The 18,425-nt window shown below is 42.2% G+C and overlaps 1 protein-coding gene across 2 annotated transcripts in view; it reads left to right on the forward strand.

Annotated features, from left to right (window-relative positions):
* The window catches only part of btbd9.S (BTB (POZ) domain containing 9 S homeolog), a 61,110-nt gene that overhangs the window by 25,866 nt on the left and 16,819 nt on the right, over positions 1-18,425 (forward strand). For both annotated transcript variants that reach the window (XM_018264893.2, XM_018264894.2), the window contains exons 7-8: positions 6,711-6,820; positions 8,080-8,269. In XM_018264893.2, coding sequence (XP_018120382.1) covers positions 6,711-6,820; positions 8,080-8,269 — 300 coding nt within the window. The remainder of the gene's footprint in view (positions 1-6,710; positions 6,821-8,079; positions 8,270-18,425) is intronic.

Consider the following 18,425-nt stretch of genomic DNA (forward strand, 5'->3'; position numbering starts at 1 on the left):
AGTGAATCCTTATTCACTTTTGCTCAGTATTTGGTGTGATCCCCTTGTGCAGCAATAACTGCAACGAAATATTGAGGATTTGTAGCCCATTCCTCCATACAGAACAGCTTCAGCTCTTGGATGTTGGTGGAACACCAGACTCTGATTTCATCTTCAAATTATATGATAATCCTACGGATTCATTTACTTTTGCCACACGCAGTTATTTCGCTTTTTGTTCAGCAGTTCTCCAGTTTGCAATTTCATAGCAACCATGCATTGATTTGAATAAGAAACTGGAATGTGTATAGTAGAGGGCCTGAATAGAAAGATGAGTGACAACAATAGCAAAAACAATACATTTGTAGACTTACAGAGCATTTGTTATTAGATAGGGTCAGTGACCCCCATTTGAAAGCTGGAAAAGAGTCAGAAGAAAAAAATTAAAAAACTATTAAGAATAAATAATGAAGACCAATTAAGAAGTTGCTTAGAATTGGTTGTTCTATAACATACTAAAGTTAATTTAAAGGTGACCCACTCCTTTAACTAGGCTTTCTTTTAGGACTTGTTTGATGATGATGTTTTAGGTCACATTTATATAAAAATATAGAAAATGTTAAATGGTTCACAAGTTTGTGTGTGTGTATATATTGATAGAGTGCTGCTTGCTTGGTGCCATGAGTATGGGAAATGAAGCAGAAATTGTTTATCCAGGGCTCCCTGCGGCAGACGAGTGTCATTAAAGGTGCCAAGTAGCACATCTCCCCTTTTCGTTTCTCTCTGTTGCTTCCCTCTGAGGTGCCTCAGACTTCACGACCCCTGGCTATGACTCTAATGAATAATTGACTTCCCCACTCATCATGAGCACTCAGCACATTGTGGCATCATCCAGTCGCCCTTCTCCCAAAATACCTCCTGCCGGACTGGGATTTGCTTCTTAGCGCCTGAATGTTGTAAAGTCAATGTGAGCCCAGAGGAACCAGCACAACACTTAAAGGTGCATCATAACCCCCTGTGACAGCACAAATGGGGATGACACAGAAAGAAGCTGCCAAGTCAGATGCATCCTCACATTTATTATCCTCTGGTGAGCGCTGGCTATTTATATAAATGTGCTAATGCAGGAGATTCACAAAGCTGATATTTAGGAGCAGGGCCCCACAACCCCTACCCAAATACACATTATCTCTAATCCTTTCATTGATATCTGCAGCTTTAATGCACGGAGAAGAGTTGCAGTTGGTCGGTTGGTACTTCATGGGGGTGACACAGTCTAATTCTGCCAGAATAGTTGGTGCTACTCAGTTACTGCTGCTCATGACTTTGTGACCATGGGAATGTTTTCTCGCTATAAATTCTTATGTTCTGTCAGGGACACTAGGTGGCAATGTAGCTCTAAACAGTCAATGAATTGCAGGGCTTTATCTCCAAAACTGTAGGACTTAAAGGGCATGTAAAGTCAAAAAAATTATATCCTATTTTTACTTTCTTTAATGAAAAAGAAACCTAAAAATGTGTACCGTTTTTATAAGAAACCTGACTGTATGCAGTGAAATTCTCCCTTCATTTACTGCTGTGGATAGGAATTGTCAGACAGTCCCTAACTGCTGAGCAGGGAAACAATCATACTTATGAACAGCAGGGGGAGCCCCCGCCTTACTTCCCAGCCATGCAGAACTCAAGCAGCTTTGTTTATGACGATCCCTAAGCAGCACAGACCACACTGAGCATGTGCACAGTCTTAGTCTTGCAAAGATGTTTAACAAAGTTACAAGATGGTGACCCCCTGTAGCCAACTTTGAAAGCATAAATTATTTGTTTGATTAGGCTTGTGGTGCAGTAAGTTCATGTTTATATTTAGTATACAAAATACAGCATTTCTAGCCTTATTCTATTTCAGAGTTTACATGCCCTTTAAACATAGCAGCTACCTATGTGAAAACTTCTTCCCATGTACACTGCATCATTAAACTGGGATCATTGCATCTTAGCCATTGGATTTGTATATGTCTATTCTATCCCACCCTCACATTGCCACCAGCTCTAGTTCAGGATGTGCAGCTCAAGGACCTTCAGCAGAAATGATGCCCCTGGGATGCTTTTCGGAACCCTCCTGCCTCATACTCTTTAAATAAACACTGCAGCAGTTCCTGGATCTACAATATTAATCCCCTTGGTTTTTCACTTATTAAAAAAGGCATCCATCCTTCCTTGAAACAATCTACTGTATCTGTCAACACAGAGAATCCCACGGTATCAATCATCACATTGTGAAATAACATTGTGAAAGCCGTAGAGAGTTTATTGCACGGGCCTATTTATACAGATATATAAACCAGAAACATTACCGTATATACTCGAGTATAAGCCGAGTTTTTCAGCAGCCAAAATAAGCTGAAAAAGTCTACCTCGGCTTATACTCGGGTCATTACGGTACCTAGTTGATCAACGCGACGTTCCCCCGGCAGCTCGCACACTTCCTGATTATGCGCATCTCCTAGCACAGCAGCCTCCTATAGCACCGCCCTCTACTCGAAGAGCCGCTCCTTAGCGACCCGTGATTGACTGCCTACGACGACGTCTGTCATCACTCAGTCCCGCCGTCAGCCGCACGTCAGGGAAGGGCGGATCGCTTAGCTTGTTCGATTGCGATCGCTTAGGCTGTTCGATTGGCTCGTACCCCTGCAGGGCAAATAATAACAGCAAGCCCCATCATGTTGCTGTGCAGCGTCAATGCAGCTGCAAGGAACACTTTATGCTGCGCAATGAGGGAGCTGCCTTATTAAAAAGGGAATGACAGGCAACAAAAGTGTATCTACTAAGGAACGTATAAGCCAATGATTTTCTGCTGGATTCATTGCAGTCATCTCCTGGAAAGCCTACACCGTGCCCTCACCTCCCTCCCTTTCCTCTACTGCATGGATGTAAGTTATTCACCTACTGTATTCTCCCTTGCTGTGAACTGCTGGAGCAGGCATCCTCACCCTATGGCCTATATGTACTACAACTCCCAGCACTGTGTAATCTGTCTGTGCCACTGCTTTGGCCTCAGTCTTTTGGGCTGTGTGTAGAATAAAGTGCATGGAATTGCTATTTAAATATATATGGAGAGGACTGCTTGTTTTTCCATATGTAGCATGGGAGGAAAATTACCAGTAGCTGCTGCATTTCTCACCCTAGGTTTATACAAGAGTCAATACGTTTTCCCAGTTTTTGTAGGTAAAATTAGGTACCTCGGCTTATACTCGGGTCGGCTTATACACGAGTATATACGGTATCCTGCACCCACAGCCAATCTGCTCATTTTAGCATGGAATGAATGACTCCTGTAGTTGTTCCAGAGGCTGATAGAGTTGTGTGTGTGTGGGTGAAAGACAAGGCAAGGTTAGTAGCATCATGTCCTTGTGCAGAGGATCTTTCCAAGCTGCCATTATACAACTTCCAATAAAAAAGAAACAAAAAAAAAAGTGATTCACTAACAAATGTCACTTCCCATCTGGCCCTCATCAAGATGTCTATCCCCAGGGGACCAGCAACTCTCCGGCATCACAGCTACTTATTCAGGCAATAGCACTCGGGCATGCCAAGCAGATCAACTGCTCCTCCAGCTTTCAAGCCTTATATTCCCGGCTCCAACCCATCTGATTTCCCTGCTTTGTCTCATTACAGAACTTGCTCGCTCTCTGCAGTGCAAACTCATAGCAAGCGTACTATAAATTCCTGTCAGTGGTGAAAGCCTCTGAGATCGGAGTTGGGCTGAGGTGAATCCAAAAAAGGGCAACTGACTGGGACCCCACATCTCATGGGATTTGCAGAGAAGCAGTTTTAGGTTGGACACTGCATATCAAGTTCGTAAAATGGCCACAGTATTGCAAGATAAAAGACAGTTGGACCAGTTAGCAGAAGTTGATCAAAATAGTTAAAGTAGGACAAGATGGAGCACTAGGACAACATAGATGTTCCGGAATATAATGGTGGCTGCAGCACAAGATGGCAAAAGTAGGAGAAGATGGAGGTTCTATATCAAGTATATAATTGAGAAAGAGAGAAACTTTTGGGCATGGTGAAACCAGTAGAGCAAGGTGGCAAGAGTAGGAGAAGATGGGGATAGAAGGTTATACTGTAGAAAGTAGGGCAAGATGGAGGCAGCCGAAACTAATAGTGACAATCAGGCAAGATAAATGGAGACAGTAGGGCAAGAGGTACCAGAATATAATGGTGGCAGCTGTGCAAGATGGCAAACGTAGGAGAAGATGGAGGTTATATATCAAGTATATCATCAAGCAAGATGGAAAGTTTTAGGCATGGTGGAACCAGTAGAGCAAGATGGCAATAGAAGTAGTATATTGGGATATTAGGTCATGCTGGAGTCATTAAACATGATGGAGACACTAGAAAAAGATAGTGACAGTAGGGCAAAATGGATAGATAGTAGGGCAAGATGTCGACAGTCAGGATAGATGACTGAAGTAGGAGAAGAGGAGGGTCGTGGGTCATGCTGGAGGTAGTTACATAATAGTGATGGTAGGGCAAGATCACTTTAGTAGGCCTGGTGAATATAAACACAAACAGTGCAATTAGCAATACAAATCTGCATTCCCAATCTCTGCTATTGGTTGCCTCTGTGTCTTTTCCTAACAACCAAACAGCACTAAGTTTCAACTTGAAAAAATCAAACTTAAATCATTCTTAAAATTAATAAAAATCCAATTGCAAAGATGCTTGGCTCACTGCACTGAGGAGATTACTTTGAACTCTTGGGTATATCCATGAGCACTTCATCACCATAAACCTCTCTGTCCCTCTACTCATAAGTCTCACTCGATCAGGTCTGGTTAGAACCTACCGTCAGTTCTTTTATCCAACCTTCCGAAAGTCACTTTATCCTCTGGTGTCACAAAAAAAGTCCAGCAGATAATTACTTGGGCCCACCGGGAGAAAAGGGTTCCTAAATAATTAGTGATCTCTCCATCTCCATCTGTTCCTCCATTCGTCTGCCTTTCATCCATCCTTTGTTCCCCTTCTCACTCTTCCCTTTCTGCCTTTCCAGTTTTAGACTGCCAGGAGTATGTACTTGCCTCTAACTGCTTAAGACGGGGGCCTCCATATGCTATAAGGTTCTACCTGATTATGCAAATTACTGACATCGTTTCTAGTGCCATGTGATACCCCAGCAGTTTATTCTGCCCTGTAGTGCCCACCTTTGATTTTCTTGCTGCTGCACAATGGGGGAAAGTTTAAAGCATGGAACATAGGGCATTTTAACCAACACGGTGCCCATATTCAGTACCATTTCATTTTCATTCAATTATCATTTCAGCTGACGGATTTCTCACCTCCTTCATTGGTTTGGGGACATCAGAAGGCCGAAAACATATTGTCTATAAATAATGAAGTATTGGCTTTAATCAAGAATATTTTCTGCAATTTTTTCCCCTCCTTGAAAGTAGATTGGATGTGCCAAGCTTTACCTGCGCCTCCAGCACTCGTGCACTTCAAAGAGGGTCAATTTGTTGCAAACCTGCCACTTTGTCGTTAAGTTTTAATTACCTTCCATCTGGTGGGGAGCTCTGATGGGCTTTAGAGCTGGGGAAGAGTTCTGTGTTGGTTGGTAATGCCCTCCTATGAGAGTAACGGTACCTTCTGCTTGAGATGCCCTTGTTACAAGATTTTAATGAGCATTATCTAAGTTTTCTCAACGACATTGAGGGGGAAAATCTAACTTTCATTAGAATAGCGTGAGACGCTACAACTGCTCTGATGAGTTAGAGCTTGCAGATCGTTATATCTGTCCCATTCATCTAATTAGCAATCACAGAGACACATAGCCTTCAGAGATGCCATGTTATTGGTCATTAGCATCTGGGATCCTTAATGACCTTTGATAAAGTCACTCGTGATATTTGCACAGCTGAAGATGCACATGAAGCACTCACAGTGAGATTCTAAGAGTGATACAGAATGTATTTACTGGAGACAATTGGTGGACTTCATCAAGTCTTTGGCTGCTCCATGTGGGTTTGGAGGAACATCAGTCAAAGTTTCTCATCATTTCCATACAGTTTCCACCACCTCTAGACAATCACAAGTATATGCCAATAATCGTTAGAGGCGTAGGGAGGATTGCATAACATAAGTACTTTATTCTGCTTTCTTTATTAGCGTTGCAACATGTTTCTGGCTGAAACACCAAGGGCTTGAAGGTCCTCTTGAATCTGTCTAGGTGTTTATCAAGTCTCTCCCCGCGGCTCAGAGGGCACAGGAACATTAATATCTTTGGAGATTAACCTGCAGTCTTGAAATTGTCCACGTTCTTTTGAAGTTTTCTGTACCACCCTTATAGTATATGAAATTGGCAATGTATTTACCCTGCTGTGTGCTCTGGGGTTTTATACCCTTACCCTTTGCTCCCATACATAGTACACATAAATCAAACACAGATGATCTTGCCATTGCTTTATCATAGATTCCAATCACTTGTCCTTTAACTTAGCAGTGTGATTCAGTATTTCAAATAAATAGAAGAATTGTTAAGAGGGTCCAATCACATCTCCTTTTTTATTACAACATATTCCATTCTAACGATTATTGGCATTCTGGGAAAATATTGCTACATCCTACTAAAAAAATGGTTTCAAGCGGAACTACTGTACACGTTGAAGCGTTTGCCATGCTTGTTTGTCATGAGATGATGGTTGAACACTGTTTTTATTGTCTCGCCCTCTCAGGTATATCCGAATTGTGGGGACACACAACACAGTCAACAAGGTTTTCCACCTGGTGGCCTTTGAGTGCATGTATACCAACAAAAGCTTCACCTTGGAGAATGGGTTGATAGGTAAGAAAGATCCCATCCTATTTGTTTCTGTGTTCCCAATTGAGAAGAGTGTTATCCCTTTAAGGCTGTGGGGAGGCATAGTTACCCCTCAATGTGCTATTGCATATATGGCCCTCCCTTCCTTACAAATTGGCTCATTGTGGGGTATAAGGAATTTGCAGCACCCAGATAGGACACTATCTGCTCGGAGTGTTTTTATGTTCTCCCTATGTCTGTTTGAGTTCCCAAAGGCTCCTTGGTTTTCCCCCACACTCCAGATACATACAGATTAGTTAATTGGCTCTGGAAAAACCTGCCGCTAGTGTTTGTGTGAGATAGGGCCCTTACCTGGGAAGGGACTGATACAGGAGAAAATGAACCAATACAAAAAGCCCTATGAAGTATGTACTGCCATCTTTGGGACAGATTCACTAAAGTGGCCAACAATAGTGTCAATTCGCCAGAAATCCCATCCGCAGGATCATCTTCAATTTACTAACAGCCGTAGAGGACAATTCGTTAGTGAACGGATCCGTCGCTAGTCTTCGTTCACACTCTATCGGCAGACGATTTTTTTGCTCTGGGGAACGGTCATTACTGAACGTTACCTCTTACGCCAGAGTTGACTTTGCCACCTTAGACCAGGCAAACTGCTAAAATGAAGCTGCATCTTATGTCAGTGACATCATATCCTGTCCTTTTTTTAAGCGGGATTTACTGCAAAAGTCCTGACTATTAAACTTTTATGTGTTAACATTTTCCCCAGACATTTGAGGGTCATGGAACATTCAATTTAGGATGGGCTCGTATGTAGGGAATTAGAGGCTCTCTTTTGTCTTTATTATGATTCCTTGGACATTTGTAATAAAAAGTGGCCACTTCATTCATCTCTAATAAAGACTTTAATGTACCCGCCCTATTCAAATTAGCCTAAGCGTAAAAGGACTAACAGAAGTGATCGATAATGTCATTTCACTTTGAAACGGTCGCACTACTGATGTCATCAGTTATAAACGGTGAGTTCTGATGTCATTTCCTTCACTTGACTCACTAAAACTTGTGTATTATAATAAATAAAGTACCCCCTGCTGCAAAATATGAGGATATTAGAAGTTACCTCGCAGTTCCATGACCTGTATAAAAACAGGTCATGAAACTTCTCGGTAACTTATAATATCCTTATAATTTACAATAGGGGGTACTTTTTTCAATAAATATGTTTATGTGCTTGCCTGTGTATGACTTTGGATTTGAGTTTACTCACTGGCCAATCATTGTAGTTCCCGCAGAGAACGTCGCCACCATCACAGAGTGCGCCAGCGTGATCGAGGGAGTGAGCCGAAGCAGAAACGCCCTGCTGAACGGGGATACAAGAAATTACGACTGGGATTCCGGCTACACTTGTCACCAACTGGGCAGTGGCGCCATTGTGGTTCAGCTCGCTCAGCCCTTTATGATCGGATCCATCAGGTAAGTCCATTGACCTATTTACATCTGTAAGGTAAGTCCTGCTCTGGGTGGGACCAGCTTGTGGGTGGAGTTAGCAACAACCTATAGCAAATCAGAATATTCATATATAAATATATTCATAGCACAGAAATAACTGCAACTAAACATAATTGTGCAGATAACAAACCAGATTTGTGTGTGAGATTGTGTCTGACCCTTCTATGGATTTCATTCTGCCTCTCCGCTCTCTAGAATAAATTGAACCCAGTGTCTGTATTTAGGGTTCCACTGCTTAAACATAAATAAACACATGAGTTACAGTCAATCAGGGATCAATTATCTAAATTAACAATTTGTCCCACTTGGCTCCAAACAAGACTTAGCAGGGAAAGGGCATTTTTTGGGCACATTTCTCTTTTACACAGAGTAAATATCCTTATGTGATGGCAGTTCCTATGGGGGTGGTTTGGCAGAGGGGGCTGTGATTAATTACATCTGAGGACTTTCACTCACTTGTGCATTGCTTCACCCTACTGTCTAGATATGATTAGGCCTGAGTGTGAGTGATGCTATAATATGAGAGCCAGTGAGAGTAATGTTACAGTATTAAAGTTAGAGTAATGCTACAGCATGAGAGTTAGTAAGAGTAATGCTACTGTATTAAAGTTAGAGTAATGCTACAGTATGACAGTGAGTGAGAGTAATGCTGTAGTATGAGAGTGAGTGAGAGTAATGCTACAGTATTAAAGTTAGAGTAATGCTACAGCATGAGAATGAGTGAGAGTAATGCTGTAGTATGAGAGTGGGTGAGAGTAATGCTACAGTATTAAAGTTAAAGTAATGCTCCAGCATGAGAATGAGTGAGAGTAATGCTGTAGTATGGGAGTTAGTAAGAGTAATGCTACTGTATTAAAGTTAGAGTAATGCTACAGTATGACAGTGAGTGAGAGTAATGCTGTAGTATGAGAGTGAGCGAGAGTAATGCTACAGTATTAAAGTTAGAGTAATGCTACAGCATGAGAATGAGTGAGAGTAATGCTGTAGTATGGGAGTTAGTAAGAGTAATGCTACTGTATTAAAGTTAGAGTAATGCTACAGTATGACAGTGAGTGAGAGTAATGCTGTAGTATGAGAGTGAGAGTAATGCTGTAGTATGAGAGTGAGAGTAATGCTACAGTATTAAAGTTAGAGTAATGTTACAGCATGAGAATGAGTGAGCGTAATGCTGTAGTATGAGAGTGAGTGAGAGTAATGCTGTAGTATGAGAGTGAGAGTAATGCTGTAGTATGGGAGTTAGTAAGAGTAATGCTACTGTATTAAAGTTAGAGTAATGCTACAGTATGACAGTGAGTGAGAGTAATGCTGTAGTATGAGAGTGAGAGTAATGCTGTAGTATGAGAGTGAGAGTAATGCTACAGTATTAAAGTTAGAGTAATGTTACAGCATGAGAATGAGTGAGCGTAATGCTGTAGTATGAGAGTGAGTGAGAGTAATGCTGTAGTATGAGAGTGAGAGTAATGCTGTAGTATGAGAGTTAGTAAGAGTAATGCTACTGTATTAAAGTTAGAGTAATGCTACAGTATGACAGTGAGTGAGAGTGATGCTGTAGTATGAGAGTGAGTGAGAGTAATGCTGTAGTATGAGAGTGAGTGAGAGTAATGCTGTAGTGTGAGAGTGACAGTGCTCTTCCTGGTTAACTGCTGACAGACTGCAGGTCTGAAACAGTTAAATTAATCTTCTTTCATTTGTTTTCCAACAAAAACAAATGTGCCTATTCACTAATTTATTAAATTAAGTACAAATAAAATACCCACAATGCATTTGCGTATAAAGTGGGGCAGTGTGACGTAGCGCACGACACATAGAAACATACCTCCCAACTGTCCTGTTTTTAGAGGGACAGTCCCTCTTTTGACAGCTCAACCTGCAGTCCCTCGTTTGTACTGGAAAGTCCCCTTTTTCTCTGCACTGAACAGCCAGAAAAAGAAACAACATTTCTAACGTAATTGGCTTTTAGCAGAGAGCCCAGAACAGCCACAGCAGCAGTGACAGGCCAGGCAGTGAGGAATAGAGAAACCTGCAGAGTTTCCAAAGTTCCTACAGGAGGCGCTGTTTAGCAGCTCTTGCCCTTTGGATTAAACTGTGCTACATAAATATCAGCCTATCTGTTCTTATTTGTAGCATTTTGTTCCTTGATAGTCTTTAGGCCCTCCTTGCTGGGATATATTAGGATTATTTTTAGAACTGTACGAATAGGGATACCTACTGTACTCTGGCATACTGTTGTGCTATCTCTCTGTACAGACTATGAGCAAATTTAGGGACTGTTCCTGCTAAATTGTGCTTAGTACAGGGAATACCTATGCTGCCATAGTTTTATGGGATCTCTCTGTACAGACTATGAGCAAACTTAGGGGACTGTTCCTGCTGAATTGTGCTTAGTACAGGGAATACCTATGCTGCCATAGTTTTATGGGATCTCTCTGTACAGACTATGAGCAAATTTAGGGACTGTTCCTGCTGAATTGTGCTTAGTACAGGGGAATACCTATGCTGCCATAGTTTTATGGGATCTCTCTGTACAGACTATGAGCAAACTTAGGGACTGTTCCTGCTGAATTGTGCTTAGTACAGGGAATACCTATGTGAGAGTTTTATGGGATCTCTCTGTACAGACTATGAGCAAACGTAGGGGCTGTTCCTGCTGAATTGTGCTTAGTACAGGGGAATACCTATGCTGTCATAGTTTTATGGCCTTTTAGTCTGCCATACCCCCAGTGATGATCCAGATGTCCCAGTTCAGAGGTGCAGGTGTGGAACCAGGAGGATCTGAGAGTCGTGTTGTGGTTGTGACAAACCCCTTTGCTTTAGTTTAGTTATTTATCACGTGTAGACAATAACCCCCTCCCGGGGCAGCGTGTGACTGATGTGCTTCAGCGAATGGGACGTCTCCCAGAGATAAATGGCTCTCAGAGCTGCAAGTGGGTAATTGAGGAATAATTGCATCATTTTCAAGCCATTTAAAACATTAAAATTTAAATAAGAGAAAGCGGCTGAGATGGGGCCCCATAAAGGAGAATGTAATAACCAATGACATCAGAATCGCTTCACAGAGGCTCCCTATTGGCCGTCACTTCTTCATACGGTTACGTGCCCCTTGGCACCCCTCTGCTAAATAGTTTCATCCTTTGTGACTCCACCCCTTTCTATGTAACACGTTAACCCTTTCAGTGGCAGGGTTCATATAAGGATAAGTGATACATAATAACAGTTAATATCCAGCCCGGCAGTCACGGACCAGGGCACCCACTTTTTCATTTCAATTTCACGTTAGAGACAGAAAAGAAAAGGGGAAGCAAAACATTAAAACTTTTCTCAACTGTAATTATTGCTGTTTTAGGTGAACTTTCCCTTTGAAAGTGACGGCCTAAGAGGGGAGACCATATACTTAAAGGACAAATAACAGCATCATATTCTCAGTTTCTCAGTCTGTTTACATGACATAAAAGGAGGTTTTAGAATGGTTCCCCTAAATTTGGATTCCATCTGGGCCTCCGCTCCCTGGGTATTAGATATAACCCTCCTCATACGTTGCTTTTCCCCCTTTGTGGGACTATAGAGACATATAGGACATTATTCCTGAAATATTATCATTTAATGCAGACACTTCAGCATCCGAACATGGATACAAAGACACTAATGCACTGCACAGGGCTGGGAGCTTTATAGATACAGATACTGTATATTAACCGTCATCCTCTCAACTGACATATCTGTGGCTCCAACCATAACTGTCCGGCGTGCAGTTGCCATGGTTACACTGCTGTGAGACAGACACGCTGGGGAGATCCTGCAGTACCACTAGAGCCCACTGCAGAATAAACCGATTAATGGATAGGGGAACTAAAGTGTAAAATAGAATAAGGCTAGAAATGCTGTATTTTGTATACTAAACATAAACATGAACTTACTGCACCACAAGCCTAATCAAACAAATGATTTATGCTTTCAAAGTTGGCCACAGGGGGTCACCATCTTGTAACTTTGTTATACATCTTTGCAAGACCAAGACTGTGCACATGCTCAGTGTGGTCTGGGCTGCTTAGGGATTGTCATAAATGATCAAAACAGCACAAGTCAAATAATATCTGCCAGAAGCCGATACAACAAGACTGATTAATAATCAGAATATACAGACTGCACTGGGTCCTGTGTTTTCATGTAATCTAATGTGGATTTTATAGTTTTTTGTATTGTTTAATACAAACTTTCTCCAACTCTGCAGAACCAGTGGCTGCAGCAAAATAATCCTCCAAATAGAATCCCAGTTTATCTGTTTAAATCTGGCTCCATGATCTTTGTCCCTGCAGCTGGAGTTGGAAACAGTAAAGGGGATGTAAAGGCAAAAATAAAATCCAATACAAATCTCTACACAGTCGCCGACTGCTCTACAGGGAAACAAACAAAGCTGCTTGAGTTCTGCAGGGCTGGGAAGTAAGGCGGGGGCTCCCCCTGCTGTTCATAAGTGTGATTGTTTCCATGCAGAGCAGTTAGGGACCGTCTGACAATTCCTATCCACAGCAGTAAATGAAGGGAGAATTTCACTGCATACAGTCAGGTTTCTTTTAGAAACGGTACACATTTTTTAATTGAAGTATATTGGAGATACGTTTCTTTTTCATTAAAGAAAGTAAAAATGGGATTTTATTTTTTTGCCTTTACATGCCCTTTAATGGGAAAGAAGATGCAGCAATGAAAACAGCAACAGTCATAGACCTGTCCAGCCCTGACAGCCACAGGCTGTTGAGATTTCTCCAGTACATTCATTTCTATGACAAGAACTTCTCAGACTATTTGGTCCCATTCTGCTGAAAGCAAATCAGATGTATGAAACAGGTAATAGACTTGTTCCATTTACTCTATATTCAAGTCAGTATAAATATTCTCTTTCAAACTGGATCCTAATTTGCCTTTAGACTGCCCCTTTCAATGCTTTGGGCACTGTTGTAGGGCCTAGGGTTGCCACCTGTTCGGTTTTGACCTGAAAAATTAATTTTTTTCTTAGACCAGGGTCTCAAATGTCTGTTCAGTTTTTAGCCTTGTAAAACCCGAATAATAATTTGGCAAATAAATTAAAAACATCTAAATATGATGATACTGTGATGTTTTTCTATCAACATGGCTTTCATTAAAGAAAAATGGGATTTTATTTTTTTGCCTATACATCCCCTTTAACCATTTATATTCGGCGAATGCTGAGAGGTTTGGGCAGACAGCCGGATCCAGGAAAGATAATTCCTATGTTATCAGAAGCCAAAAACCAACAATTTTTAGACAAGGGAACCAGAACGAATTGAGGGAATAGACCCAAACACAAGGATTGGGACATTCAGACTGCGCCCTGTAAGCTCAGCCATGGTTTGACCCATGGGGCAGTATTGGACCGGTCCTTAATCCGATCACACAGAAATAAGATTTAGAATGAAATCCCTTTTATTAAAGCCAAAGGAAAAAAATCTGGGACGTTTTCGGCGGAATTCTCCATTAAGGAAGTTGAAAAGGTTAAACCTCTTTCCTTATTTTTTGTTCCACCATGGTTTTTTTTTTTTTTTTTGCTATAGAACAAATCTGTCCATTAGCTCCAGCTCAGCGGTTCTGTAGAATTTAGAGGCAGCACTTGCTCACATCAAACATTCAGAAGGAAATAAGTGGCCCCATAAAAAGCTTTCCGTCTTCCTTTTAGTTTTAAGGCAGAACGGGGATAAAAGTGCTATTGTAATAAATGTAAATAGAGAAATGTATCTCTCCGCTTTGCTTTTACGAGCTGAACTTTCATCATATAGCAGCTGGTGTGTAATATCCCGGCCTCTGTGTGCAACTCTGCACCCCTCGCCTTTCACTTGGGGGAGAAGGGTCAGTGCAAGGGGAACGATTTATGTTTTAGTGCATAAATTTAGAGCATTTCTGTTGTCTGCTCCAACCACTGTGTCTCCTGAGGGTCCTCAGAGCCAACTCCCAACTGTGGGTGAGGAGGAATTCCTTATACAAGATGGCACTTCTGTTGCCCACCCTGGGGCACACATATCACAGCCGAACCTGGCACCCATTAAAGAACATGTAAAAAAAATGTAATCCATGAACAGCCTCTTTGAAATCTTTAGATAACTGCCACTCTGATAAAAGGTTAACTGTTTGGCTGCAGCATCCCCTTAATCACTTAGAAATCCTTCTCCTCCTCTAACCCACTCTGCCCCCTCCCTCAGGAATTTGCTTTGGCTGTTAACTTATGAACATACTCAGTTCTTCTCAGCTCAGATTACTAAACACACCCTCCAGTCTTATAGCTAATGAAAATATAGCATTCCTGGTTCCCATAGAAACTCTAGCTGTCTGATCCTATTTTTTTCTCCTAACCACCTCTCCTGAGCTCAGCTTAACCATTACACTGCTCAACCCCAGCAGAACTTTATTATCAAAGTATGCTGTGCCTGTGTAAACCTGCATTCTGCATTGCATGGACTTTTCAGCATACATCTCTCAATGTTACTGATGATGCGTCAGAGAGAAAATAGCCGGGGAAAGCTGCTATTTGTTTTAGAAAAATGTGATGGAGCTGGCAAACGGAGTGGGTATATGCAGTACAAATGATGTGGCTTGGGTGGGGAAGATGTGCCCAACTTATATACATGGTAGGAAAATGTAGGCTTTACTTTGTCCTTTAATAGACTAGACTCCAATAGACTCCATGTTGGCTGGGAAGTCTTGTAATTGACCCCACTGTATGTTTGTTTCTACACCTTTGATGAGGGGGCAGGTTTATCCTCCTTAGGAATAGTGAAGTGGGGTCAGGAAAAACTCAGCTCACACCCGACGCTTACTTGCAACACCTTTACCCAACTCTAATCCACAAAATGTTGCCATTGTAGAACCCGCACCCGATCCACGTCCTCTTGCTTATCTGTTCTACGTCTTTGTGCACCTCTGGTTCCAAGACATGGAATCTTCAGGAGCAGTGGAAGAGTGGACTTCCCCTGTCTGACCCGCATCCAACCCTAACACACAACGGTTGTCCAAATGTCAACCCAAACCCGTCCAGCTTGTGGTCAACCCAAACCCATCCAACTTGTGGTCAACCCAAGCCCGTCCAACTTCTGGTCAATCCGAACCCGTCCAACTTGTGGTCAACCCGAACCCACCCAACTTGCAGTCAACCCGAACCCGTCCAACTTGTGGTCAACCCTCAGGTCACCATGGGTTTCGTGTCAACCAGCAGATCATTACCCAGAACATGTTCCCAGGACCTCAAGAGCCTATAATCTAATTCTGTAACCAATCACACCATCACAATATTCACAGGAACATGCTTGGGCTTCAGAAAGCAGCCAATCCTAAAACTAAATGCTGGTTCAAGTAGGAACAAAAGGAATTTCAATATCCACATTGTTTCCTTTCCCACATCATCAGTCTATTCCCAAGTGAGGTGTTCGTTGGTGCAAGTGGAAGGAAGGAGAGGAACCATGAGAAGTTGCCGGCTGCCCCTATTTACAACAACAGATGCAGTATTAAGTCTGGCAGCCGCTGTCATTCTTATTGACATAAGTTGGCAGACTCATTAGGCGCCTGAGAATCTTATTAAAATGAATAGAAGCGCCTTATAGCTCCGGTGCCTTTGAAAATGGATTTTTCGGTGCTTAATGAAGCGTCATGGTTGAGTGCACCTTGCGCTCGTTCTGTAAGGCAGTGCAGTCCTTCCAGTTCTCAGAAGCGCCTAATTGACCGTACTCTGTACATAGGGATGGATATTATGCAAGTGACAGCTTCACAGCTGCCTAACACTTATGGGCAAATTTATCAAGGGTCGAATTAAAAACTAGAATTTCGAAAAAAAAATTATGGCCAAAACTGTCAAATTGTTAAAATTCAATTCAAGCTTTTTTAGAAATTCAAATTCGATTTTTGAGATTTAGCGTACTCTGGCCCTTTAAGAACTGGAAATCGACTATTCGCCACATAAAACCTGCCAAATTGCTCTTTTAGTTAACGGGAGACGTTCTGGGATCAATTTGGAGTTGTTTGCAGCCTTCCTGACATTCGAGTTTTCTTCAGAGAAAAAACTTGAATCGGTTTCTAAAACTCAAATCAAATTATATTCGAGTTTTCTGGTCATTTCTATTCACCCGAGTTTTGAAAATTTGATTTTTTTAATACATTTTGATTGGTCGGGAGCGGATTGGTCAATCAAAAAAAAAAAAAAACAAGGTTATGTCCGTGAGAGTGGCACTGTCTGTGCCCCCGGTACTGTCTCTTCTACTTCTGAATTTTCCTTGTAGGGCATTACGTTAGCATGGGGGGTAGACCTACTGTATTTCTTAGTCCTTTTTTTTTTTGTCTAATGTAAAATCATTTTCTTTGTGCAGTTTCAGCCTTGCATTAGACTCCATTGTACCCAGACACAGCTTTCCTGTAGTCTCATAATCCCCTTACAAGAAGCATTATGAGGGCCCATTTTAGCAGTCCATTGGCCGTCATTACTATGTGCTGCAGTTCAGCATGTCTGTAGAGCTACAGATTCTAAGACATACTGTAAGAAGGAGAATTTGCACTTGACACGTAATCATCTTGTAACATCGTGTGTATCGCCTGCATGCGGAGAGGTTTCCAGTGCCCCCATCAGACATGAGCTGAGAATATATTGGGGAGGATTAGTGCACACGCCATGGAAATTGGCCCTTCTGCCTAATGTGAACGTGTGAATATTCATGGAGATAACTGACAGATCGCTGCCTGGGATAGCGACTCTTGCAGAATATATTCCTCTCCGGCTCTCGTTTCACATTTTTACAACTCCCAACGGCTTCTTCTGTTCATCTCGTTTAGATTGGAACAAAACTTCAGCTCTGTTGCTAATTCTTCTGCTGCATTAATTATATCAGTGGGGGAGACGGGTCTGTTTTACTGAGCACAAGCCTTGCTTGTTTAATGTAAAACTTCCCATTATAAACTGTATCAATGTTCTAGAGCCGTAACTGTAGGATTCATCTCAATACTCATTGTGTCTTTCTTTTTGTACAATTTAATGCCAGTATTTTGTGGGTGGCTAGTAGGATTTGTGAATGTAGGGATGGGCGTGGGTCTGTGGGCCCATGGGTAGCAGTATTAGCTTATTTTCTATGTTTCACCTCTCCGTGTCCTGGCATGACATCACTTCCCATCTACAGCGATTGCACGTCCTACATATCATGATGTCACTGCTGTTGGTGGTATTGTAAATAAAGAAGTTGTGGTAGGGTTGGTAAACAGCTAAAAATATGGGTTGTGGGTATAGGTTGTTGGGCAGGGTATAGGCCATGGTTCTACCAAGTTAGATCTGCTCGGATCTCTAATGTACTACCATAACCTTTATTTAATTCCATAGTCTGATAATTTGTCACTACACAACCCCTGCATAAAGGCCACCATTACTAATCATTGGGCCCACACTAATTAGTAGGACCCTTCTCCGCAGGGACAACATTTTCATATTGAGTAGGTCTTAGTTTCCCTAAAACAGAGGCAGGGAAAATATGAGATATATAAATGGTTAAATGAATCCGCCCAGCCCCTTGGTCATATTCCATCTTTCTCAGTGCTGATTGGCCATAATTCACAATGGACACTCACTGCTGACAAATACATATCTGAGACACTGAGGAGTGGGAATGGGTACCTAGGGAAGGGGGTGGGACCCTAAGGAACTGGGTGGGAATGGGACCCCAAGGGACAGGAAGGGGATGAGACCCCAAGGGACTTGAAGGGGATGAGACCCTAAGAAACTAGATGGGAATATGACCCCAAGGGAAGGGGCTAAGACCCTAAGGAACTGGATGGGAATGGAACCCCAAGGGACAGGAAGGGGATGAGATGGGACTATGACCCCAAGGGAAGGGGATGAGACCCTAAAGGCCCCCATACACGGGCTGATAAAAGCTGCTGACAGACCGAGTTGGCAGCTTATTTGCCCATGTATGTGGCCCTCCAGAGGGCTTCCCCAACTGATATCTGGTCGATAGTCGGCCAGCTATCGATCGGGCAGGATTAAAAATCCAGTTGGACCGCGGCCGCATCTGTTCGTTGATGCGGTCCTGCGATCCAACTGCCCGTATGCCGTGAATTATGATCCGATCGTTGGGCCATAGGG

The sequence above is a fragment of the Xenopus laevis genome, chromosome 5S (genome assembly GCF_017654675.1).
Source record: "Xenopus laevis strain J_2021 chromosome 5S, Xenopus_laevis_v10.1, whole genome shotgun sequence".
NCBI classification, from domain to species: domain Eukaryota; kingdom Metazoa; phylum Chordata; class Amphibia; order Anura; family Pipidae; genus Xenopus; species Xenopus laevis.